Source organism: Protomyctophum bolini (genome assembly GCF_963924005.1).
Source record: "Protomyctophum bolini genome assembly, chromosome: 3".
In the NCBI taxonomy this organism is placed as follows: domain Eukaryota; kingdom Metazoa; phylum Chordata; class Actinopteri; order Myctophiformes; family Myctophidae; genus Protomyctophum; species Protomyctophum bolini.
In genome coordinates, this window is record NC_137864.1 from 9,248,221 (window position 1) to 9,275,720 (window position 27,500).

The 27,500-nt window shown below is 44.0% G+C and overlaps 3 protein-coding genes across 5 annotated transcripts in view; 1 reads left to right on the forward strand and 2 right to left on the reverse strand.

Moving 5' to 3' along the window:
- The window catches only part of LOC308313199 (carbohydrate sulfotransferase 12-like), an 11,925-nt gene extending 98 nt beyond the window's left edge, over positions 1-11,827 (reverse strand). Inside the window, exons 1-6 of the mRNA XM_080760181.1 lie at positions 11,623-11,827; positions 9,343-10,013; positions 7,922-8,064; positions 4,558-4,686; positions 4,101-4,293; positions 1-1,804 (exon numbers count right to left, since the gene is read on the reverse strand). The exon at positions 1-1,804 is cut by the window's left edge and continues 98 nt beyond it. Coding sequence (XP_080616307.1) covers positions 1,532-1,804; positions 4,101-4,293; positions 4,558-4,686; positions 7,922-8,064; positions 9,343-9,900 — 1,296 coding nt within the window. The 5' untranslated portion in view covers positions 9,901-10,013; positions 11,623-11,827 and the 3' untranslated portion in view covers positions 1-1,531. The remainder of the gene's footprint in view (positions 1,805-4,100; positions 4,294-4,557; positions 4,687-7,921; positions 8,065-9,342; positions 10,014-11,622) is intronic.
- Positions 11,828-13,831: 2,004 nt separating this feature from the next.
- Positions 13,832-25,850, reverse strand: eif3ba (eukaryotic translation initiation factor 3, subunit Ba). Of its 2 annotated transcripts, none has more exons than XM_080760172.1 (19): positions 25,622-25,850; positions 24,175-24,367; positions 21,883-22,002; positions 21,726-21,783; positions 20,784-20,912; positions 20,428-20,585; positions 19,750-19,881; positions 19,556-19,622; positions 19,422-19,468; positions 19,080-19,290; positions 18,918-18,990; positions 18,597-18,719; positions 18,433-18,511; positions 17,671-17,809; positions 17,061-17,186; positions 16,557-16,634; positions 16,079-16,187; positions 15,820-15,932; positions 13,832-14,077 (listed from the first exon to the last, which is right to left on the reverse strand). In XM_080760172.1, the coding sequence occupies exons 1-18, from the start codon at positions 25,722-25,724 to the stop codon at positions 15,832-15,834; spliced, it is 2,046 nt and encodes a 681-aa protein (XP_080616298.1). In that variant the 5' UTR covers positions 25,725-25,850; the 3' UTR covers positions 13,832-14,077; positions 15,820-15,831. The 2 variants fall into 2 exon arrangements, with proteins under 2 accessions (XP_080616298.1, XP_080616297.1); XM_080760171.1 differs by having other exon boundaries at positions 13,832-14,080; positions 25,622-25,849.
- Positions 25,851-25,958: 108 nt separating this feature from the next.
- The window catches only part of brat1 (BRCA1-associated ATM activator 1), a 6,711-nt gene continuing 5,169 nt past the window's right edge, over positions 25,959-27,500 (forward strand). The window contains exons 1-3 of one of the 2 annotated variants that reach the window (XM_080760167.1): positions 25,959-26,179; positions 26,295-26,425; positions 27,022-27,167. In XM_080760167.1, coding sequence (XP_080616293.1) covers positions 26,299-26,425; positions 27,022-27,167 — 273 coding nt within the window. In that variant the 5' untranslated portion in view covers positions 25,959-26,179; positions 26,295-26,298. Of the gene's footprint in view, positions 26,180-26,220; positions 26,426-27,021; positions 27,168-27,500 lie in introns of those variants that run through there. The other variant, XM_080760166.1, reaches the window with a different exon arrangement.

Here is a 27,500-nt window from a genome sequence, read left to right on the forward strand (position 1 = left end):
CCTACTCAAACGTCCAGTTGAGCCGCTCTGATTCCTGAACCTCCTTTGACTTAACAAAACACAACTTAAAGTGCTTGAACATGAAAAGTGGAGATAAATGAGCTAGCGGGCCTGTTTCTTTGTAAGCAAACTGAGACAGATGTGGACAGCATAAAGAAATTCTGGTAGGCACTTCAATCACTTGAGGTATAGCAAACTACTGTATAGACAATAATGATAATTTACAGAGCTATAGCCCAAAAATGACTGCTATCCAATACATTGCATGTATAGGCCTATACCACACATGCACAGCCATAGGCAGTGCATTTAAATATATAGTTGCCACTAGTTGGCAGCATAAGCACACGTAAGGAATGCCAGTCCGCTCTAACTCTGCCCCTTGTTTCCTTTCCGGGTTATTCAGGAAGGTGGGGGCTTTTGTTATAAGCACAGTGTTCACTCGCATTAGGTCAGACCAAGGCCCCAGTGAGGCTCTTCAACGTTGAAGCACTGGGCCCTAGTGGTAAGAGGAGGGACTACAGGCGGACCCGTGGATTCATGACCGGGAAACCCCGTGCAGCTGGGCTTTAACATTGAGCGCTCGGTTGCACTTCCGCATTTGACCACCAAATTTTGGTGGTCAAAATGGACGGTTCTTCCGGGTGCTTCAAAACGCCACTGAGCAACTTCCACTGACATGAATTACTCTATGGGTCAGACCCCTTAGCTATCATTACAACCAGTTGCATGTGCTCAGCGATACGAACTCACAAATTATTTACGACCGTCGGGTGCGCAGCGGCTCACCATGGACCTTTTGAGATATACAGCGCTTTGAAAATCCTGTTATAATGGAGGCTCAATGGAGCTGGATTTAAAAATCCCATAGCTGGTGGGGACTGTCCATACTAACCGGAGCAATGCTAAAAGGTAAATGAACGGTGGCCGCTTTCATATATGGAGTATACGGTTGTCTGCGAACATACGCGTAGATAGCACCAGTAGGAACCGATAGCCTAGCTATAGTACGTTTATAAACGTAGATAGCAGCGAGAAAGTTAAGTGGAGGGATTCATCTCGGGTGAATTCAAATTTAGCACTGTAGGCCTATAGTTATTTTTATTTTATTTTAATTGTTTAGCTTTTTCAGATTTTTTATATTATATATATTTGATAGTACAGTGGAAAGAGAGACAGGAAACAAGGAGTGTAGGTAAGGGTGATGTGCAGCAGAGCCTATGTGGTAGGGTAGGCTACATGCCGAAACCACTCTGTACTCGGGCGCCCCCCCGCCAAACCTTTCAAATGGATATGATACTTACAAGACAAGAGCTGACCCCAAGTCACACAAATGAATTATTGGGCGGTGAGTACACACAGGAAATTCATTCCGCATTCTATGGCTGTGTATACAGAATAGCCTACATGCAATGTATGGAATATAAGCCATGCCATGGCTATTACAGAGCGGTCTATCAAAAGGCTTTACTGGCATGAAGCTAGATGAGGTATTGGACCCAACACGTCATCTTTGGCACTGTGAGAAGGGCTACCGGTGGAGCACACTGTCAGGCTTTGGATATCCGAACAGTTCAAAGTCCGGCTCGTATAACTCATACAGTTCTTTTCTCATCTCCGCTGGAATCCGTGAAAACCAATCACTTTCCCAGCTGGTGGCTGTGCGGTTCCGTGCGCCGGAAGGGAAGTGGAGCAGGTGGTCGACACCCAAGAGTTTCAACAGCTGTTCAGAGTCCGACTCCAAGGTTTCCAACTTGCCGATGAAATCATACTGTATCTGGCATGGATGGCACAGACGGTACACCTGCAAAACACACAAACACACACACACACACACACACACACACACACACACACACACGGTCCATTACAACATTAATTGTACCATAAGTGATTATGGTACTAAAAACATGACTTCTCTGTCTCTATTGCATGGTTGACTTTTTTTTGCACTGTACAACACCAGATCACCTCATTCCACTGTCAATGCATCCACCTCCTCCTCTCATACTAATTTAATAGTCTCCCCCTTTTGTGTCATGACTCAAATGAGCAGTAATAACACAGGGGTGTTGTCCACCTCTTCACAATAACAGAGAAACCACAACATATTTTCCACTTCACATTACACAACCCACACACTGGGATCCTATCTTTGCGCCATTTCAGAACTTTAAATCAGTGGTTGAAGAAGTGGCATGATGCCTGGAAGCGAGACATGGGCCCTGCCCCTGAGGGGGAGCATGAAGAGAAGCTGAACAGAGCGGAGATTATGGTGAGCAGATGGATGTGTCAAAGAAAGACCAGCGCAGAGCTGAGACCGAAGATGGGGACCATAGTGGATGTGGTGAGGAGAGGCAGACTGTGATCATGTGACTGTGTAAGGAAGGAAGACAATGATTGGGTTGATTAACTTGGAGGTAACAAGACCCACCGGCCGGCCTAACATAACATAACGACAACCGAGTTGACTGACATGAAAGCACACGGCATCGACCATAAGGTGGTCATGGACTGTTCCCGGTGGAAGAAAGCCATATCGAGTCCAAGTCCAACCAAGTGGTGCCTGGAAAGTGAAATTTAAGCAGGCGATAATGATGATGATGATGATGATGATGATGATACATCAGTGGTTGAATGCCTGGGAAGTCTTTCCACACTGAACACACTATGATCGACAACAAGCTGGTATCGGTAAGTGACTGTGTGCATCAAACAAGTAGCAGTATTTAGACGTCAATGTTAAGTAAATATTGCACAAACAAATACTGGTCTTCAACCTCCCAAAATGTCTTTCCACTTCTGCGCTCATTCAACTGGCTCCTGGTTGTATTCAAACGTTACACTGGTGATGACCTACACGGTGACCAGGAACAAGGCACCCCTTGATCGAGCTCCGAGTCTGCACTCCTTCCTGCATACTTTGTGATGGAAATGACTATATACTATACTTGTTTCTTTCTGAATGTTCTGTCCTTCATGGACACTAAACAGTATTTGCAACATATTTGCTAAATATGTTATTTTGTGTGCATGATGGACAGAACACTCCATTCTGTGCAGCAAAGTCAATAAATGTAACAAACCAATGTAATAACGCTGAGACACACTTGTCAAGATGTGCTCTTCAATGCTTGCAAACATTAAATCACACCAAGAGTCACTGTATTTATCAATATTGATTCATCTCACCAGTGTTTTTGACAACTATTGGAAGTGTGCAGTTACTTTGAGATGGGATAACATTACTTTCCAACTGCATCTCTCTTTTCAGGGCAACTGCACAAGTGCACATGGCTGGGGACTGGGGAGTAGGACCACTGAAGCTTAAAACCTTATGTTATGAAGATTATCTTAGGTGCTGGTTAGCCGTGCTGGCTGGCTAAGTCAATGGTCACTCAAATCCTGTCAGATGGGGAACAAAAGTATAATGTAGTATAAGTATAAGTATAAGTAGCGATAATAGCTATTACTACTAGTTGCCTGCTTCTTCTTGGAGTTATGTAAAGTTGCTTATCTTCCTCTTGAATGTAGATATATAGTTGCTTACCTACTTCTTACACTTACACGCTACACTCTGGTACAGACAATATTGACTGGCGAAATGGCAGACGGACAGACATTCCAAGACGCTTGATCAAGACCCCCAAAACAAGTGGCTACATGAATAAAAGAAGCAAAAACCTAAAAGACTATAAATGTTGTGGTTGAAAAATATAAAAATGACTGGTAACCTAATTCCGTTTCCCTCCTGACAAGAAGCTGGAAACATGGGCACCAATTCAAGTAAAGAGCTGCAATGTGGGTTGTACTGTCTGGGTTTTCCTGGCAAAGGTTACTTTGTAGCACACACTTGAGGCATGTGCTGCTTAGGTGTCCTTACCTGACGCCAAGTTCTAAATGTCTCATTGGAAGAGTATCAGGGAGTTTACCTCCACCCACTACAGATATACTAGTTATATTTTATTAATATACTCTACCATACAGATTGCTTCAAATAATGTTTTGTTCATTAAAACAAGTTCCAGATTGCAGCTTTAAAAGTCAGTTGTAATCATGTTAAACAAACAACCAACTCTGTGTGCTCTGCTGTACTGTACCTGTCGCCAGTGTTCATTGAAGACCGCCTCCTTCTCAGTCTGCGGGTCCAGCAAGTATTTGATGAACTGCTGAAAGCTTGGTCTGATTCCAGCTGCGAATGCTTCGGCCGCCGTCGCTGGCATGCTTCCAGAAACATTAGCATACCGACGCAGCATGACAGAGCCAAACTGCTGGTAAAAGTCCTCATTGGGCCTTCCGATCCACACGCACGCACGCACACACACACACACACACACACACACACACACACACACACACACACACACACACACACACACACACACACACACACACACACACACTTTTATTATCCATGGCTATCCATAGAACTTCTGTTCAGTTAATGGAAACTTCATCTATTTTCTTCATATCTACAAAGATACACCCCCCCCCCACACACACACACACACACACACACACACACACACACACACACACACACACACACACACCTACCTTCCGAACTTGTTCCTGAAGGCAGAGATGAGTCTTACGAAGGGATCTCGTACAAACAGGAACTTGGTGTAATGCTGCAGCTTCAGCGCCATCAAGTGGCGAGACAGAGAACCATAATGACGCCAAAATCTGGTAAATCACACATACAAGAAGACACAGAAACACACAACATACACCCACCAAAACGTAGTTAAACACTGTGTGCAGTGTTTGCACACTACACTGTGTGCAGTTCAGTCACATATTTCACATGCACACTGTGTTACACAACTGACGTATCGTGTGTAGCTGTCACAGTCTTAGCATTTTACCCCATTGCACAGCTCTTCGTAAAGATCCTACACATTAAAATCTTCAGTGTTAATTATCCGTTTGTAAAAAAGTGTACAAATGTAAAGAAATAGGGCAGGATACCCTAGACTGATTTTGTAGTTTGTTTTCAAGTTCAGGTTACATGTAAACAAAGGGGACGGCCCATAGATCCGAAGTCCTGTTAGTCCGAACACAACGGTCAACGCAATTCTGGCGATAGGTTCGCTACTAACAGAAATGGCCCAATGGACCCTACGCCGGTAGCTCTAGTCTAGACAGACAGATAGGCAGGCAGGCAGGCTGACTGACTGACTGACTGACTGACTGACTGACTGACTACAGATTATCCCGTGGGATAACCCAGAGGCGGCACAGCAGTTAAGGTTACAAAGTTACAGGTAAAGAGTAAGAAAAAGAAAAAGTACTGTTGTGTACAGCAATAGAGCGTCGCAGTCCCGCCCCCTCGAGAGACCCGGAAAATAAATCCCCGTTCATTTTCCTCATAGACTTTTCAGTATTTATTTAAAGACGTTTACGCCGCGGACAAAGCCAACTCTTGTCGTGACAAATCATGACAATAAACACAATGTTTTGGGGGAAACACGGCAGGTTACAACACTTTTTTTGTTATTTTTCTTCTTTGTAAGTATTTGTTTGGTCCAAAATATTGTGTTTGTTGTCATGATTTGTCACGACTCGAGTTGGCTTCGTACGACACTTATTAAAAGGTCTTTAAATAAATACTTTTTGAAATGTCTATGGGAAAGATTCATTTCATGGGCCTGGCGTCGTCATGAAAGGGGGCGGGACTGCAACGCTCTATACAAGGCAAATAAAACTAAACGAAAGTTAAAACAATACAGAGCAAAGGTAAACAGAGGTAAAAACAGTGTTTTTTACAGTCAGTGCTTCTGCTTCATAAGTGTCTCGCCTATCTCGTCATAAAACAATTAATAATTATTATCAGTGCAATCACTGCAATGCAAATTGCCAATCAAAAAAGTGTCCATTTCGACGCAGGGCTTAAAGCCAAAAGAAATCCCAAGACTGAAAATGATTTTTTGCAAATCTGCACAGATCTCATTAAATGACCCCTATGAAATCCTCAGGACTGAAATCCGTCCAAAGGACTGAGAACTTTAAGCCCTGTGGACAGTGTAAAAGTGTGAGAAGTGAAAGAGTTGGCACCGAAAAATAGCACAAAGAACCCCACCCTAGTGGAAATGTTATTCGAGGTCAGAGTCTTTGAGAAATCTACTTATTCCAGGTTAAGTTACAGTTATCCTCTTTCTTCCAGGGTATAAAACGTCTGGGTTTCCGAGGCTACAGTTATCCTAGCCAAGCGGCCATCGTGTGTCTCATTGCAGATCTTCAAGCAACCGCCACAAAGGACTTTACAATTCCATTGTGGCTTTTAACAATGTGGAGGGCAACGATTTTTCGTTGAATTTTTGTTATTATTCCCAAATGCACAGGGAAGACATATTTCAATATTCTAACCACACCTGGGGGTCTATTCGGGCCGATTCATACTCCTATTTTAGAGCCGAATAGAAGTCAGTTCGGCTCTGTAGAGCCTACAATGTGACGTCATTTTCGGGGGGGGGGGGGGCGTGTACCGTCCTAAAGTCGCCTCTTCGGTGCTACTGAAAATTTCTGACGAGACGAAATCCTTTCGGCACTACAGTGCCGAAACAGCGGTCAAATAGGAGTAATGTTAACTCCATAGACACATACAAAACAGAAAGAAATCTTTAATTTGTCCCACTGCTTGCATGCACTGACCACCCGTTTCGACTGATATCAATCGACAAGACCGCAGTGATCACTTAGTATCAGTACGATTGTTTTCGACGAGTATGGGCATGCTCTGCCGACTGAAAAAGGTTGGCAAACATGCGTTAATATTATGCTTGCGGTTATGTTTATGGGAGGGTATGAGGAGGCTTGTCATTTTCAGTAGGCTCAGTAGGCTATACCTGACTAGACCGATAAGATCGGTTAACGTGTCAACATCAACGCCAATCGCAGCCAGTAGGCTCCAGGCGAGCCGAACGGCTGGATAAGATCGGCGTAATAAGTAACCTACTGGGAACTATCGGTTGATTTTCGGTCGAAACGGCTACACTGACAAACATCACCCTCGCCACCAGGACATGGCCAAGATGCTCGGCAAGCCGGATGCATTGAAGTGGATTTGAACCCCTAAACGCTGCAGTGGCGGACAGCTACTTTTTCCCCAGTATTCATTTGATTAGCTGCAGCTGTGTTGCTTAAATCACGTTGTATTATAATATATAAGGTCAGCTTTATGTAGCCTATACCACGTTTTACCCTGCTTTAGTTTAACCGCCTTTAACGTTATACACTAGCAACAAATAACGAAAATAGCCTATCTACAAGTTCACAATGCACTGCGATGTGTGATGCATTGTGAACTGTGAACTGTGCAATTTTAATTATTTTTGTACATTTTGAAATTTGTGAAACCTTTTTAGAAGCCTCACCTATAATGTCATGCCGAAACGGCAAGTTGAAAGTGGTTAACACTGAGGATTTTACCGTGTACAGATAAAAGACACACAAAAGCAGGCACACACGGGCAGAGATGGCCAAATGGAAAAACACAGGCATGGGTACACACACGCATGCACCAATAATATATGTGCCAGTTCCCCAGGGGTAGAGAAAGCTGTGTCTGTCCTCTCAGCCTCATGTCCCGCCCAGCCTCCTTCGACTCTCCACGCCACCTCTCCAAAAGTCAAGTCAGTTCAAAGACAGATTGTCAAATGCAAAAAAAGAAAACCCCCATGGTGAATTAAAAATAAAGATATTATTATTATTATTATTCCCTTTATAAATGTTCCCTTTATTGTCAATGGCATTTAATGTTTGCGTTGCCACAAATTTACGTCATCATAATTTGAGGCACATAATGATCTAATTTCTCCTTTGTCAATGGCAAATATGAGATGTGTGAGGACTAAGCGTGCGTGCGTGCGTGCGTGCGTGCGTGCGTGCGTGCGTGCGTGCGTGCGTGCGTGCGTCATACTTGGCAAAGGTGAGGTGGAGAGTGGAGTTGTGCACCAGGTCAGGAGGTACTGATTCGGGGTCAGTGTAGGGTCTTCCCGACATGGGGGAGACCAGAGACCCAGACAGCACCACCATAACTCTCTTCCAGTTGGTACATGCTACCTGAGGGAGGAGGAGAAGAGACACAACCATGACCAGGGAGAACAGACAGATAGACAGACAGCATTTGAAATGCATCAGCTGAATATTTTCACATAGACACATGCACGCACGCACGCACGCATGCACACACACGCACGCACGCATGCACACACACGCACGCACGCACGCACGCACGCATGCACGCACACACACACACACACACACACACACACACACTTCTCCTATATAAATATCAGATATTAAATACAGCGATAAGACGGGGTCAAGCCATAAAAGCAATCAATAAAGAAACAAGAATTGATTAAATCAATTCATTACCAGCTGCACTGTTATTATCTGCGGGGGTCCGCTATAACTGCCGAGACTCAGCTTGCTATTGCATAGCAGCTGGTAAAAAGCTATACGCAATATGCACAATGAGACATAGAAACAATTGAGAGAACTTGGGAGAAAGAAGACCACTCAATTAACAAATGACCGCTTGAAATAGCTGGTTGGAGACTGGAAATTATGTCACTTTTTTGTTACGCTGATTGGCTGAAGGGGTTGTCTGTCAACGCTGTACTCCCGCAACCAACCATGCATTTGCAGGGTCCAGACTACACACAAATTAATGGAAATGCGATTTCATGGGGTTAGTGGTTAACAGCTTCGGGGCCCATGACGTAGATGTCCGTCATGGTACTTAGTACGGTCATGTGCCCGAGACGAAGATTGATTAATCTCTGTCAAGTTAGTGATATCAAAACCGGTCGCATCGCTCTACAGCCTGGGAGCGCTTGTTGTGCAATTCTCGGTGTTGCACAACAGTGACGTCATCGAAAATGTTCCCTGCCTGTTTAAGGCCTCTACATACATAGTCCGTTTTGTTCCTTGCATGGGGGAGTCAAACGAAAAACGCATGCTTATTTTATACATGTATATAAGGAAGTGTTGTCCTCTTTCAAGAGCGGTCGAGCAGAGGAGGAAAAGCCTTCTTGCTCTCTGCTGCCTCCAGGTGGGAAGGGTGTCCTCGACGCAAGGTACGCAACGCAAGCAATATGGTTGCGTAGGCTCGGGATCAGATCTCAACCCGACGGAACGAGACGGATCACGTAACTAACGCAACGCAAGGGAGAAATTTCTCTCACCCTCCGTTGCGTAACTTGCGTATGTACTCGTGCGTCGATTATGTTCGACTCGGCAAGGCACTTTAGCCGACCAGAACGAAAATCACGGGCACGCGCACACACACACACACACACACACACACACACACACACACACACACACAAGTACCTTGGGAACATAGCAGTAGATGATCTGGTGGGTGTCATCTACTATGAGGTGGTCCAGCTCTCTGTTGGGGATCTGCTCAAATGTCCGAGACTTTCCGGGGAAGTCCACCCAATCCTCTCCCGCGGCACACATGTCCAAGATCCTCCTCTTCCTCTCCTCCTGTCCCTTCTCTTCAGCGTACTCCCTCTCCTCCTCCTCCTCCCTCTTGTCCTCTCTCCTCTCCTCTCGTTCATCCTCGCCGTGCTCTTCCTCTCTCTCTGTCTCCTCCCGTGCAGCCGGCTGGAGGAAAGGAGGAGTGGTTTCCGCGGCGGCGGCGAAGGTCGTGCTTGGCCGGACCGTGCTGGCGGCGACGGAGAGCGAGCCGCCCGGCGTGGCCCGGGGCAGAGGGTGGGAGGAGCTGAAGACCGGGTCGCGCACCACCGACTCACGCCTAGGACCCTGCTGGAGGGGGTAGAGGTTGAACCCCCCGCCCACGTCGTCCCAGTACACGATGATCAGCAGAATCATGAACACAGAGCCCACGGCGAACGCCACTCGCAGTCCACGCCAGGCTCCCATGGTTACCGGAGGATCCAGAGCTGCCGCGATTGGTCAATAAACAGGAAGGGTCTAGTATCTGGGCACCATGGTGACATCTCTGACGGAAGGAGATGCTTCCTGTTGGTTGTTCACTGCAAAGATGAACAGGAAATGTTGCCAATTGTAAGATTGCGAGCACTGCCTGACTCACATGCCTCACCCTGAGCAACGGTTTAAACAGACAAATGTAATAAACATGGTATGTAGGCCTACGCTTTGGCCGTTGTAATGACTTTGTTATTATCCAGCTATAACAAATCATGTCAGCATGATACACAGAAGAGATTACACATCATCAAAGCGACATCAAACTTACAAAGTCAAACAAAGACACACTGTAAACACGATAATCAATTATACCTAGCTATAGATGGATATACTATAGCAATTAAAATACCAGCACTCATCGTGAAGTCATTCAAGCGCTATAGAAAACATCTCATCAGCGTTGCATGCCAGGAGGCTTTGTTCCGTACAGTTTGAAACGGTCTAGGGAGCACTGTGGGAATGTGGGACCTGCTCCAGGGTGCTGAGCTGTCACAGAGAGATGTGAACAAACGGGGTGGGGTGGGGTGTAGGGGGTGGACGTGCTGCTGACTGAATGGCTCTTCTTATCGTTGACCACATTAACCCCATGGAGGAGTGAGAGCCTACATTTTCATGGCCATGTCATTTATAGATGAAACTTTTTTAAGCTAAAATTGCCGATCTACAAGCTCACCGTTACAATTTACAATTACAATTTAGGCATTTAGCAGACACTCTTAATCCAGAGCGATTTATATTAAGCAATAACAAAAAGCATGGTGTACATCACATATATAAAAAGTAGTTATCACCGTTATACGACAAAGTGTAAAATAGGGCTTATGTAAACACATAAGGAGAGAGAGAGAGAGAGAGAGAGAGAGGGGGGGGGAGACAGAAAAACAGAGACAGAGACATGCTGCTCCTAATAGGCTATAGTGTGTGCCTCCTCGGTGGAAAAACAGGGGGGAAGAAATAATGGCATGTAATAAAAGATGAGAGGATCGAATCATAAGGTCGTGTTCTGACAGAGGAAATGATCTGCTTCCTCTCTGTGGTGCCTTTTTCCACTAGACGTTGCTTTTGGTTTCAGACCCAGAGCAAGAAACTCCACGTAGACCAAATGAACCTATTTCTGTCACTCCAGACTCCAGAGGAGAAAACCCTGTACACCCAGTCCTCAAACACACTGCTGCTGCTCTCTTTCTCCCCCCCTCCCCCCTATTCCATCTCTCTCTCTCTCTCTCTCTCTCTCACGCACACACCACTTGCCCTCAACCCTCCGAAAACAAACTTAATTTATACAGCAGAGACAGGTTACAATGTAGCCTTTCACTAGCCGCAGTATAGTATAGACTCACACTCTCTGATCTCTTTCTCTCTCTCTCTTGCAACGCCACTTTCTCTCTCTCCATTATGCCAATGGCCAACGAATGCATAATATGCTAGTTATAATTTATTTTTCATTCTACTCGAAATGTGTTCCCTGAGGCCTGAGCCGCATGTATGTCCCAATAACACGCTTCACACAAATTACAATCACAGCAGCGGGCGCATCTCAGAAGAAGCAACCTGAAGACAACGTCACAGATCAAGTTCTGGGGATCTATATAATTTACTGTAGCCTACATTACAGCGGCGGGGTGTGTAAATATGCATTTTGATATTACTTACATTGTAGATGAGCTTCATGCTGCATCGACCGAGGACTGACTGGACCGTTCTTTGTTGTTGTCTCTCGTCTGTTCAGTGAGGAGGAGAGACCGGGTGGTGGTAAGGAGAGGAGCGCAGCAGCGGTCACCCCGACACAAGAAAGAACACACCTCGCGAGATTTAGGTGGGAGAGAGACCACCACCACCTAAAAAGTTCCAGGCTGCTATAAACCTATCCCTCGCGAGAGTTGGTGTATAAGAAGACCACCACCTAAAAGTATAGGGTAGAACTGTAAACACGCCCACACAGCTGAGCCTGACAAAACTTTCTCTCCTCCTCCCAAAATCCCTAAAGCCTAAAGCATCAGTGACTGTCAGTGTCAAGAATGACATGCAGCTAGGCAATGATTTTTTTTAACAGCTGTTCACACGTGGTTCAATCAATTATCGCGCTTCAAGGATCAATTAAGGAAGATATAATAGCCTAAAGAAAATTCATCTCTCCAGACTCCACCTAAATCCTATAGAACTAATTTCTTCCACATTCTTTATTATGATTTATGCTAGTTGTTTAATCAAGATGGAAGTTGTTTGCTTGTGCCAATACTAAGTTTGATATATAGAGCATGATTTAGAGTAGACAGATCTAGTTGTTTTATGTCTGCCTGCTTGCCCTACTATCCTCCTAATTTCTTTGCAGCCATCTATTGTAGTCTAACCTGGCTATTGTTTGACTAGGCTTCATGCCATTTCCTGTAATTGTGCACTTTGTAAGTCACTCTCTGGATAAGTATCTGATGATAAAAGCCAATATTGTCAATTGTCTTTTAGCACAAAAACTATACAAAATGAAAAATGTTTTCTGGGAATCTAGGACATTTCAGAACATTGGGAGTACACACATTCTTCAGAAGGGCAGAGCACTGAACATTAAATCACAGCAACTTGGCTTTTTAACCACATCTGCATGTATCTGCATGCCCGTGATATCTTCGCTGTCACGCATATGCATACACATAACTGTATCTCCATATCTAACCTTTTAGTTTTGTCATGAATTAATGTTTTCCTATGACGGAAAGTTTATGTGGATTTTATAAATATTGAACCAATACAAAGTATTAAGAGCTTGCGACTAAATAACTGCGTTGGACCTATTGGAACATGCAAGTTTCTCAGAAAACTAACGGTTTGGACAAGGTACAAGGTTTCCACCCGACAGTGACTGACGATATACTATTACAGGCTCGTTAGAAGAGATCGTGGATGGATGCCTTGCTTACAAATGTTAAATGTCACTGAACTCAAGTAGCCTGCAGTAGTGGAAAGAGATCGGCCAACGTGTGTCTATAGGGCTCCTACAGACACTGAAGTCTTTGTGCTTTTGGTTTTTAGTACATTTGGCACTTTGTTGTAGTTTCTTGGGTAGCATATGATTCCGAATTGTCAGTAGCCTACAGCTTTTCCTCCTAAAATATTAATGTGTGTATCAGTGATTTCTCATCGAATAATATACCTAGATGATTTCTACCACAGATGATGCTGCTCTTTCATGTGGAAATCAGGCGCTGAATTACGTGTCTGAATACAGTGTCTCGTTTACACATGAAAACGCAGCAATACTTCCAAAAACATAACCACTTGAACCCTCTATACTTGCTATAACAGACCCTAGTTGCAACAGTAGTGGGTATGCTCGTTTGTTTACGCTCTACACCAATATCTGGCGTTGTAAATATCTTGCTTGTACATCAGCTATTTTGGGGGAGAACGTTTCCCGCAAAATAGCGATGCTGGTGTTCAAGTGGTCAAGTACTCAATCACCAACACAGCGGACACAACGTACAGCAGAGTAACCTTCCTTTACTAGCATCAGATCATCTTGACCTGGCTGTAAGAGGAGCCCTATAGCAGAAATAATCAGACAGGTACTGAACATTGTATTTGAATGTTTATTTAAAGTTATTCCCACATTGATCCCCCTTCCTGTGTGGGGGCCTAGTCTGAAAGGAGGAGGATACAGACCGCTGTAGCGCCACCTCAGCAGCACGCTAAATAACAAGGCTACAGGTTTGGTCACAACACCCCTACTCCCCACCGCTATGGCACTCTCTGCACGCATGTGATAACACGCTAGCATCGTGAGGCTGGCTCACACAGAAGGACGAGTCCTCTGCGGTAAGACCACAGGTGAAAGTTAAGTGAGTGAATCCAATCAATGAAACCAGAAAAGAATCAAGGTATTATTTAATACAAGTACTGGGATAAAATAGGGGGTCGGGGGTGTGTAAAAAAAAAAGCGAAGTATAGATTAAACGTTTCCTCTCTTCTCCCCTGCTGCTGACACACAGGGCAACGTGCTTTGATGATGTCACTAAGGTAGAACGAATCCCAAGATTCACAGCGTGGTTGTCGTCCTCCTCCAGTCAACGTGACACTTCTTCTCTCCTCCTCGTCCCGCGCACGCACAGATGGGCTGCTGGAGACAGAGCCACTGGTATGTTATGCATCCCAAAATGTACGCACACTCTGTTCATGTGTGGCGTTTTTGTCAAAGCGCTTTTCAATACTTCATTGATTCAATATGTTTTAACCAACACACAGACATAAGGGGTGTTCAAAAGCATTGATTTATGCAACAAAAATAAAAATAAAAAATAAATCCAAAACCTCAAAAGGTGGTTTCTTCTAGACAGCAACAAATATGACAAGCACCTGTGGTGATTATGAGGAATTAACATGAGTGAGGTGATCTACAAAGTAGCTGGATCAACTTGGATGGCCTTGTAAGTCTAGAAGCTCACAACGCAGTGCAATGCGTTGTGAGCTTGTAGACAGTAGCTAGCTTGAAGACAGTAGCTATTTTCAGTATTAACATTTGTGGAAAATCTTTGTCTATTATTATGACGTACTCAAAATAGGGATGACATGTTGACAGAGGTTGAGCTCACCTCATTCCACTGCACATTGGAACATGCTTTTTTGTACATTGGAACATGCTTTTTTGTATCACCTTTGGCTTCCGTTACCCCTGCAGGGTTGTCATATATCTCTCTGCACATACTTACATAAAAGTATTTTAATTGTTCTGAGCAGGCAGTAAAATATGTAGCAGAGCCTGTATGCCAAGATGAAATATAGCACACCTGAATTTACATTAAAAATGTAATGTTTTCCACGTTGCACAAGGAGTTGCATTGGTGTGGACTAAGGTTGTGCGATATTTCGGTTTCGCGGTTTAATACGGTTTAATGATTTCATTAAGGTTTTATCCGTCAAAACCGGCAAACCGTTTAACCTGACATGAGCGTTGGGTGGCCGTGATTATTGTTTACGGAAGCAGTGGAGAATGGCAGCATCGCATGATCCATCCGTCCGTCTTTGTCTGACTAAATTCTTGTGCCAGTTACAAGACTTGCCGTGCTCTCCCCCGCCCGCCTCCCCCTAACGTGCGTGCACCATGACAGGCAACGCTGAAGCCAAGTGACACACAAGCACTAAATAATAAACTGTGTGTGTGCGTGCGTGCGCTGTATGGTTCACGTCAAGTCACAAAATCACTTGTTGCTGTGGCACAGACACAGAGCTATGCTGAGACAGACAGTCACAGAACAGATTCGTTGCAGCTCAGCATTGCAAAAATATTCCTATCAGCAACAGCAACTGGCCCACTCTCTGTGAGGCATGAACTAAACTCAGTTGATCATGCTGAAATAATCTGATGCGAGACAACGGCTGCGTCTCCACTTCCAATCTAGAATTAATTATACGTCGCCGTACTGCGGAGCGCGTGCATAAGATACTAATGTAATGGGTAAAATAATCACTGAGATCAACTCGGAGCAGGCAACCAGCAACGCTGTTTGCCTGTTCCTGGGGGCTACACTGCTACAGTATATACACTGTAGGCAGAGAGGGACAAGACAGGAACATGACTGACGAGACATTACAATAGCGAAAGGGGCCATCTTGTGGCGATAGACTGTAATAGCAGTCTCTGATTAACACAATGAAATAATGCGAACGCATGGCCACGTTAAAATTAATTAGACGGTAAAACCGAAAAACACGGTATTTTGGCAATAGTAAACCGGGGTTTTAAAATGTCCCAAACCGTCCAACCTTAGTGTGGACTGGCCTTTAAAACGGTTTTGTTGCATACGGTTGTTATTAAGATGCTACTGTGAATGGGGGCAAGTGTGTGTGCGCGCGCGTTACCTGCGTAGGGGACTACAGATCTCCGAGGGGAATGATTTCTTCGTTGATAAAAAACTCGATGGTCTCCTCCTCCCAGTCTTCCACGTTACTGTCCAGTTCATCTGTGTCCACACCTGGAAGACAGAGACAGACGCACACACACACACACACGTCGTTCAGTGCTCGCTCGCCAAGATTGACAGGTAACAGGATGCTTGTGTTCATAAGCACACACGCCTGTGCGTCACTGAGAAAGGTCAAACGTAGGTGGCGCTCGTACCTCCTCTGAGTTCCAGGCGGAGCTCCTTCTGTTCCTGGTACCCCTGTGTGGCTGCCTCGCGGTAAAGGCGATACTCATCCATCATGCCCCTGCGCTTGTCAACCAGCTCCTACTCACACACAAACAAACACTGTGTTTAGCATTGAACGGCAGATATGATCCCAGTAATCTAGACATTCAGCCGGGACCCAAACTAGTGAAAATAGCAGATCGACAAGCTCACAACGCGTCGCTTTGTGAGCTTGTAGATCAGCTATTTTCACTACTCCAATTTATGGAATTTCTTTGATTTATTTTATTTCTTCATGAAATTACTGGGGAAAAAAATAATTGAATTGTTTTTAATTCAACCAAATGTAATGAAACCAAAAATAAGGGGACCCATAACAGTTTGTCCGTGACCCAAAAAAACAGCATACTGATATGGAGGGCCACCCTTACCAGATGTTCACAGCAACATTATAACAGGGTGACTAACCTTGGAAGCCTTGGTCTGGCTCAGACGATCCTTCTGCTCGAAGATCTTGGAATACTTCTTTAGTTCCTTTTTGATCGTCTGTGGGAGAGAACGCAGCAAAAGGTTAAGAGAGGCACACGTGGAAAAAATATATAGATAGATTAGAAATTAGATTAGATTAATAGATAGATAACACTCGGCTGTGTTTGCTTTATTCATGCCACAGACTTGGCTGCCACATGATGTCACGGTGGGGCTCAAAAACCAAAAAAGATGAAATATTGAGATACAAGGTTTCTGCCGGACAGCAACAGATATATACAGATTACAAAACAACAAGTACACCAAATATACCAACACACATGAAGTGGTATAACTGTGAGCCTCAGAGCAAAGGTAGAATCAGCAGCAGATAGTTCTGCTTTCATACGAGGTGTCAGAAAAGTTATTTAGTTTGTCATCACAGGCTCTCTAGTCTAGAACATAGACACAAACACACACACACGTGCACGTGCAAAACAGTACCTTGATCTCTTCCACTTGCAGTAGGGTGGCTGGCCGGGGTCTCCAGAGGAGCTGGCAGAAACGGTCCTTGTTGTTCTTCTGAAGCAGGCGGCCCTGGAATGTCCACAGCCAATAGGCGTTGTCCACCTGGAGACACACACACACACACACACACACACACACACACACACACAGACAGACACACACACACAGAGAGAGAGAGGTGTTAGGCGTAGCTGCATATTATTCAGACGTTTTAACCCATTTTGAACGGGAACCCCTTTTGGTGGTTACATACATTATGTTATAATTTAGCTATTGAAAAATAGCAGATCTAAAGTGGCGCGCTATGAGCTTGTAGGTCTGCTATTTTTGAAAAATCGTTAAAATGTGCCTCAAATCTTTCAGAAAATTGTCATGATTTAGAAAACTTTTTTTTTATTTCGACGTCAGGCCTAAAAGGGTTAATCTGGCCGTCTCAGTCCTATACTACAAGTGTGTGTGTAAGGTAGTGCATGGCCAGGTGAAGGATAAAAACATTTTGTTTGAAACATCGATGACGCAATAAAAACACAGCAGAGCTTTTCCGTATCACCAGTGTGCAGACTATTTTTTTTCCTGTTGTGCGTACCTTGTGGCTCCACCAGGACACAGAGGTGACAAGGTAGCGGCCGGTAGGATCCCACTCAACGTCAGACGCCATGTAGTGTTCAGCTATGTTCATCAGGGTGCAGTCTGACGTGTCCACAAAGGCCAGGGCGCCATTCATACTGTATGCACACACACACACACATGCAGGGAAAGGTTAGTTATATGCAGCACACAAAACACGGGTATATTAACAATTTAACATGTGGACTAGTATAGTTAATGCTGGACAATAACTGAACAGATTCACAATCATTTATCGTGACCAAATGTTTAATGTAGCGATATGTCAACTAAATTAGATTTTGAGGGGCACGTTTGTACAACAGAATGTGATTATTTGTTTGGCTCAGCACTGAATGTGATGATGTATGATGATAAGAGCACCACTCACTTCACACGAGTGATTTTGTTTTCATAAATCAATGCTATCGAACACCCTTTACATCTGTGTAAAATCCTCTTAACTCTATTGGACCTTCAAACAGTCTGCTAAAGCACCTAACTCTACCACCTCTCCCCAACTTATGCAAGTAATTGACACTATGTGAAGTCACAATACCAACTTTCATGAGGCAGTTTAAAAAAAATATGGTTTGTTCATTTTCTGAAAAATCCAAAACAACTAAAAATAAATTTGGAGTTAGGTGGTTTCTTGTTTACAGCTTTTCATCAGTGGCACTTTGTCATCGGCATCTCTCTCTCTCTCTCTCAAACATCACAGCGATTCACAGACATAACTGACCTCCTGAGACCAGCCAGCACCATAAACTGTCCCTGTGGGCTCCAGAAGATACTGTTGGCCTGTTGTTTGTCAAACATTTCTGTAAAAGAGAAGGACATTGATCAATTCAATGTTTCAATGGAGGGTGTTATGGCAAGCGTTGTTTCGCCGTGCCTCATACTTACTTATGAGGTCGATCTTGCCGTTGCTTTTGACGTGATAGAAGGAAGCGTTGATTCTAGGAGACTCTCCGTGGAGAACAGCAAACTTGCTGCCATTGGGTTCCCATGCAAACGCTATGATGGGCTCTGGAAAGACAGAAGATGGAGAGGTCATGTTTTGATGTTGTGGTTGCTGTTCTATCTTTGAGAGGGCTCAAATGCCCAAAAGTTCAAGAGACAGCACAAAGTGATTAAAATGCTGGGTCCTAACAGAAATGGCAACACCAAACTGTGTGTGTGTGTGTGTGTGTGTGTGTGTGTGTACTCGCATGTGTACATACATACCCTTCATTTCTACCACATCAACAGGAACCTGTTTCTCCCTCATTCTGAAGATCTCAAAGTTGGTGACCACACCCTGACAGACAAAGATGCAAGTGTCATCATTAGCATTCACTAGATTACCCCAATAACTTGTCTGCTCGATGTTCCCGTCTCCTTCCGTACCTGTGTTCCCTTGGGGGTCCTGTCCACTTTGACACAGAGATAGTCTCCGTTCCTCTGCCAGTGCAGTTTGCAGTCGACAACATTGAACAAGTTGCGAACCCTGATCTCTTGACGGGAGGGGATCTGCATCAGGGTCACCCTGGCAGGGATGTCTTTGTCCTCTGGTACCCAGAATGCTAGGATGTTGTCACCGGGGGACCACGAGAAGTCCCTGGAAGCCCACACAAACACAGTAAACAGACATTTCAAGTCTAAACAGACATCGAAACTATGATTTTATTCCTTAAATTAAAGCATACAATTAATGATATACCGGTATTATAAATATTAAGGTCGACTTACTTGATTCCATTGATCTTGAGACTCTTCTTGTCGAGCAGGCCCATAGACTATAAGGGAGAAGCGGATGGTTTTAGTCTAGCTTGCATTACAACACACCAAATAAATACAGAATGTGTTTTAGTCCATTTTCTTACCGGAGCCTCATAGACGCTCAACGTATCCTGGGTCATCCTGGCAAAGAACTTCCCGTCGTGGCTCCATCTGAGAAGAAATACCATTACAAGACATAAGAAACAACATTGTATCTAAAGGATGAGGTTTTAATAACAGAGCCCAGGAAGATGGCTAAAGGGAGAGAGATTGGAAATAAAAGCTTTGGTATACTGACTTGAAGATGGGCCAGTGTGCAGAGCTCTCGCAATGGAAGCCTCTCTTCTTCTGCCCCGTCAGAATATCCCAGATGATGATGGCCTGTGGGTCCTCTTTAGTGTCCATCAGTGGACTGAAGGTCACAACATACCTGGGAGCAAACACAAACCATATTACAGTAGACTTCAGACAGCTCACATTCATCCATACTATTGTTGGGTGTGCAGGTTTGGGGGTTTTCATGTCATTAGTAACTGTTATGCTTGATGCAACGTATAAAGTAATTAATAGTGTGCTGGTTTGCTTAACCACTTAAATGCTGCACTGTAACTTTCATGTCAAACCATGGATTAAAACCCTGGTCCCCTGTGCAAGTGCTGACATTTTTGCCGTTTATCCAATTGAACACACCTGCTTGTTCAGGGGAAATATTACTTTTCTACTTGAACCAATATTTGTCCTACCAGTCCGCACTCCGCAAGATAAAACATTCTCAATAGAAGAGGAGGGAGACCAAAGACAAATAGTGGAGATGGTTGCCTATGTCTATGACATGCCCAAAATATGCAGCTTTTGAGATATCAACCGTGCAGTAAACTGATTAAGGTGTATTATTAAGCAGATGACAAAGGATAATGTAGTGTTAAGCCATGAGGTGGGTAGACTAGACACACAGGTGATGAGTGATGTTGCTTACCTCTCACAGGGGGAGAAGTCGATGAGCGAGACGCCCTGGTGGCTGAACCTCTGAATCTGTTTGAACTTCTCACCACCCCACAATGCAATGCCACGCTGGTGGAAGGTCGCCAGGTAGGTGCCTTTAGGAGACCAGCGCACATATGTCTCTGTCCAGCGCTGCACACACACACACACACACACACACACACACACACACACACACACACACACACACACACACACACACACACACACACACAATTAAACTGGAAGCCAAGCTACTTCAGACAAATCACCTGTGGATGTCAACTCGCATCTTTCTATCAGTTCTGGGTAATTTAATTTATCCTACAGCCACAGAATGAATTAACTCACCGCTCTCTCCTCGGCTACGATTGGCTCCTTGGCGTCGTTGGAGAAGATGGCAGTCCTTTCTCCTGATTCATAGATCACACTGTACTGGTCGCGACAGTCTGGGTCCTCAATCCAGTGACGCATGTTACCCTAGAGAATACACAAACGCACCACACACACACACACACTATGAGCAGAGGCTGGGCAATACAATAAATTGCTGGTCTTGTGATATATCATGCAGGGCTAAACACTGAGCGTTTAGGAGGAGTGGTAACTGTGAGCCTCAGAGAAAAGTTAGAATCAGGAGCAAATAGTTCTGCTCTCATACGAGGTGTCAGAAAAGTTATTTAGTTGTTTGTCATCACAGGCTCTAGAACACACTCCCCCCAACCCGATCTCACCCAAACATTCTTTGCACTGTCTTGTCCTGTTTTGCACTTGTCCTAATGTTGTTGTAACTGCACTCTGCTGTCCCACCAAACCAAATTCCTAACATGTTTACATGTCATGGCAATAAAGTCTTCAGATTCTGAAATAACAGATTGAATTGAATTCCGTACACACTTCTCCTCACATATTACACTAAAATCCTCCCCATAGACCGCAACAGAGGGGCACCCTCTCAAACAAACTTGAACAACGAGAGCTACCACCAGTTTGATTGAGCAGCCAAGTTGCAACCCGAACAGAATCATAAATAATAATGTGGGGAGCGCATTTGCCCCAACTGAGATAATGGGGTGAAAGCCATGCCTCCGTCAACAGTAGTAGTGTAATATGTACGGATTTGGGGGTTTTCTAGTAATGTATACTATGTACGGAATTAACATTCGTGTTTGGGTGAGATCGGGCTCCACACACACTCAATTAATTCATTTCTACGGCCGATTACAGACGTTTAGCTGATCACTGTTGCAATGGCCAATAATTGAAGAGCAAATCCACCATTTTAACACTCACAAAGTCTTTGAAGTCTTGTTTCTCAGGAGTTTCCCACTCATCACTGATGTTCATGTACCTGAGGACACAACCAGCACGCAAATCAGACATGGGTGAATGTTCACAACAACAGCTGGAGTCATTCAGCTAACAGCATTACGTAACATTCCATACTTACTTGTCAAAATCAGTGAACACGTTGACCCTGAACGTGTGCTGTTTGTCTAGTTTATAGCCATCAGCGTTCTTCACTGCCTCCAGAGCCTGAGTGGGAGCACCATACTCCAAGAAGATGTACCTGAAAAAAGAAGCCAGCCATTAAGCACTTACTCCCTAGTTTATACTTTGCTGCAAAATGGTGTCACGATGCAAAACAGATCTACAAGCTCACAACATCGCATTGCGACACACTGTGAGCTTGTACATCTGCTATTTTCTAATACTAGATGTTCCAGCCTGAACATCTAGTAATTATATAATGACATTCCCAAAATAGGGACGTCGGGTTTAAAATAGCCTCGCCAGACATTCAGAGATCTCCACCAACGTGTGGTGACATCTAGATACAATATAGTGGCTAAAACTGAGCTGGAATTTGGACATGCATGTAATGTCCTCATTTAACCCATCCTAACAATAGAGTGTATGCGCATGTTTAAAGTGAATGGCACATCGAGTGGCAAAGCAACATGCAAAGTGAGTTTAACATTGTTTAATATAGGACTTTTCTGTTTGGATGTATGGGTTGTCAAGGCCAGAAAGTAGTGTTTTGCCACTCAGTAGGCATTCCTGCATAACTTCCAGGTTTGATGATGATGTCACGTGCATACCCTCTATTAGGAGCAGTGGGCACGTGTCAAATACAGAACCCAGTGGCCCCATTTACTGTACATGCAGAAATTCATTCGGAATGAATGGACTCATTCCAGTCATCAGAATAAAAATGCTCATGTAAACATTTCAATTGGAATAGAATATCCCATTCAGAATGAATTTTCATTCCGGTCTGGAGGGGTGGTATATACCGTTTGAATCGGTATAGATCACCATATAAACACTTTATTCCGAATACATGTATTATTTTACACATGTCTGCCCTTAGTAGACTATAGTGCTTTATGCCCATGTCCAAGCAGGAATGGCCATATGGAGACATTTTATGTGGGCAGAAATGCGCTATTAGAAAAATACAAATACACCATTCCCCCCCGCCCCCCCCAATAATAAAATGTGCTATTTACAAACCACATCTGCGAATTACAGTGCCATTGCCAATTGCAGTGTATGGATGCCGTGTTTTTTAGTTTGCGTGTGGTTACAGGGACTGCGCTTCAAAATATATTTGTATTTTATTTTTCAGATAATAGCGGTGTTTGTCGGTTATTTATTTTTTAAGGGATAACAGTTATGGGTTGGCCATCTCTAGAGAGCGTCGCAGTCCCGCCCCCTGTCATGACGACGTCAGGCCTAGGAAATTAATCCCAATGCATTTTTCATATAGACATTTCAAAAAGTATTCATTTAAAGACGGTTACGCCGCGGACAAAGCCAACTCCAGTCGTGACAAATCATGACAAACAAAATATTTTGGACCAAACAAACAATTACAAAGAAGAAAAAATAAAAATAAAAGTGTTGTAACCTGCCGTTTTTTTCTACTTTCTAATTCTTTGTTTGGCCCAAAACATTGTGTTTATTGTCATGATTTGTCACAACAAGAGTTGGCTTTGTCCGCGGCGTAACCGTCTTTAAAGAAATACTTTCTGAAAAGTCTATGAGGAAAATTAACAGAGAATCATTTCCTGGGCCCTGGTAGGAGGCGGGACTGTGACGCTCTATAGTCCAAAGTTATATTCCGAATGAATGCTTTGGTCATGTAAACAATTGAGGAATAGGAATACTTGTATTCAGGTTCCATGTAAACAGTTGGGTATGAATCTCTGTTCGGAATGAATTCATTCATTCTGAATACATTTTGTGCATGTAACTGAGGCCACTGAGACGTTTAGTGTGAAGTGTCGGACACTTCGAGACACAGACCAGGGGGCGAACTTGGTACCTTCCATTTCCCAGGCAGCATCTCTATTCTCTACCCATTCAGCTATGGCAGCTCATTAGTCCAGTTCTTCATATTGGGAGGATAGGATTTATTGTCAAAGCAATAGTGGCCTTTATTGCCCAATGCTCTAGCCCATATATTGATTTCCTCAGACTTATCTTTAGACTAGACAGAGATCTGATTGTCTGGAAATATAGAACGAGCAACTGGCCCTTGTTTAATGTCCATTTAGTTCAATGGACAGTTGGTGCCTGCCATCTGGGGAGGTTTTCAGTTATTACTTTCAATGGTGATGTCACATTATCTTTCTAAAAAATGCGAGACTAGGTTTATAGTGGTTAAGTTGGACTCAGCAGTACAAATAATGAACTAAACAATGATAACAATCTCTGCAGCACAATGCAGTCTTACCCTTTAGTCAGGCCATCCGCCTCAGGGTAGAACTCATTGGTGATCTTGCCGAACTTGGAGAAAATCTTGTGAATAACATTTTTGAGCTTCTCCAGACGCTCAGGGCCCACCTGGGGAACATTGTCCACCACCACCACAGAGTCGATACCATCCGCTTCCAGGGGCTTCTCTCTCAGGAGGTCTTCCAACAGCTCTGGACAAAGGAAACAAAAAGGTCAGTTATTAAGTATATTTATACTTCATTGTACGATGGTGTTGCACTGCAATAATAGCAGTGCTACAAACTCACGACACCTTACATTGCGAGCTTGTACATCTGCAGTATATGCTTTATATATAGCTCTGATCCATAGCTATTCATGAAGGCATTAGAGCTATATGGATCAGAGCTACTGTATGTACATAAGACTGTTTCAGTCACCTAGCAAGACTACAAAAACAGATAGAGCTGTTAACTGCACACTTTGACAAGAAACACGTCAAAAAATACAGAGCTGCAGGCAGCACTGATGGTAAGATAACAGCTGGTGTTCCAAAAAGCTAGCTACCGCTATTTTATGTTTTATAGTAGTCCTGTCATGTCAATTATCTGCACGTTTTCACACACATCATCATCTTTTCAAATTGCAGCAAAATCGCTTCCATTCAGCTCCCTGTTGCGCCATTTGCAGAACAGAATGGGACCATTTTGAACGGTTGAATAAGCAGTATGACTGTCACACTGACTGTGGTACACTTAGCAGCGTTTCTGTTGGGAGGGGATTATTTTAAGGCTAAGCAAAATGATTTCGCTACAACCAATGTTAGCTCAAATCAAAGTCCAGTGAACATCAACGTGTAATTGAAATTCAAAAGACTAGGCAGTACCAGGGCAGGGCCGGCAAACTATCAAACACGCTATTCGGCTAGTTGCTAGTAGCTCACTTTAGTCTGTAACAAAAAACACCAAGGAGCGGTGAGTGATGTCACAACTAAGGGACACCCAGCGTGGAAAAACCTTCATACAATTATGGTACTCTAAGGGAAAAACCCGCTCTGTTTTATTTGGTTCTTCATGGTTTTTAAATGGCAATAAGAAGGCCCAGCTACTTAAATCCTACTGTAGCATATACATTAAATGAAGGAATGGGGATAAAACAGCTACTCCCGCAGTCCCGCTGTTTTTGAAAATATAATCTTTTGACAAATTTCCACCCATAATGACGAGCCCAAAATAGGGACACACGCCAGTTTTAAAGTTAAAGAAGTGATGAAATTCTACAAAATAGTATTCTTATTATTGTTATTATGGCGCCCATGACACTACACTAGTCTACTTCCGTAATGTCTGTGACGTCACGGTATCATCCCTGTCATCCAGAACGGCTAGCCAGCAGAGCTAGCTAGCAGCCAGCCAGGCACTGAGGCAGGCCGAGTTGGACCGGCGGGTTTCCTAACAGGCGCTCACCCTCGTCCTCGATGTCATCCTCGTGGTCCTCCGGGTCGCTGAACGAAGGCTCCTCTTCCTCGTCGTACTCGGGGTCGTCCGCCATGTCCACCGTATCTTGCATTTAAGAGGGGGATTTGGTCTCTGTAGAAAAAGGGGAGCTTTAAACGTGGGGTTTTACAGAGACGGGCGGCTCGCGGCTGATGTGGCTGCCATGTGCGATCCGTGAAAATGGAAGAGGCGGCGGACGGAAAGTGGAAACGTCAATCCGGAAGTCGTGCGCGACATTCTGGGCTGCGCCGCAAAGACCGTCCGATCTGCAAATGATGGGGATCGGCTTCGGTCGGGTCTTTTTTGGTATGTAGATCGACGGAAAACGCAGTTGCTCTCGTTTTGCGTAGCAAGAAGGAAAGCCACCAAGCCACGTACCTACCGGCGTTATTATGCGAAACAATTTCCCGCGAGACTAGTGAGGAGCGGCTAGCAACAATATAAAGCAAACAAAAAAACCGTGCATGCTCTTTTATAGTTATATATATTATATTGCATAATTTGATGTTGGACAGCATCGCCGTTTATGTGAGTCCATGGTCACTCAGCTGTCTTAAACATACACAACCGTAAAGTTGACATTTATGCACTAATGACCGTAACTTGTGTTGTTTGGTTTCTTGCATTATAACATGATCATCAGCACCATGGACGAGGAGTGTGTGGTGTTGATGCCCCGGGTCTGTGAGGTGCTGGCGGCCCTGGATAAGCCTCTACATGACGACACCAGCCTGGAGAAACTGCTGGACTGGTTCACTGGGCTGACTAGAGATGGTTAGTGCTGCTGCTTGACCAATGGCCACCATGGCGTTATACTTTATATACCTCTGTCCCTCCCTCCGTGTGTGTGTGTGTGTGTGTGTGTGTTTTAATTTTAATACTGCATTAACAGTTTGCAAAAAGTACAGTGGTGCTGGTGCGATTATACATTGGTGCTAAAAAGGATGACAAAAATCCCCAAAAGGGCCTTCTGTTTCCATTGGGTATATTACATTCATAGAGATATTAGAGACAATTGACATACAATAATACGGAAGACTTTGACACCAACATTAGTAGCAATAAATAAACTATGTGCAGTAAACAGTTGGGGTGATCATTGCTGGTGTTGTTAAGGTTAGACTTTATACAAATTGCACATATTATGTGCTCTTTTATGGCAGTTTTGAAGGAGGGTAAGGTCACTGGATGTCTGTTGGTAGGACATTTCACATTTTGGTGGCATGGCATTAATCTGGGAGATGGGAAGAGGTGAAGACAGTAATATAGAATATAGATATGAATACAGCTATTTGCTGAACGAGAAGGTCTATTGTAGTCAGTGTAGTGTCCTACAGTACAGTACAATAGTCTGTTCTCTTGTGTATTAGGGTCGCTGCTGGAGGTCTGCCCCTGTCTGCCTGTCTTCATAGACTCTGTGATCCACAACACCACAGCAGACCCCAGCGTCCTCTCCTTCACTCTCAAACTAACTGGATTGTTGGCTGCCAGCGAGGTCAGCTTTAAACTGCTGCGGGTAGGTACAGTCATACAGTATTTACAACACAGATCCACCAACGACTCATATAATAACACACACTAGCTTGTTGTGCACTGAATGGAATACAAGAACGCTTGTTCCAGGTCAAATCCGGCGACCTTGGAATGGTCTCTCCACCAGATATTGCTAAACCTAACATCAGTAAAACTATGCCTAAACCTAACCTTATCCCTAAACCTAACGTCAGTAAAACTATGCCTAAACCTAACCTTATCCCTAAACCCAACGTCAGTAAAACTATTCCTAAACATAACCTTATTCCTAAACTTAACATCAGTAAAACTATGAATAACCCTAAACTTATTCCTA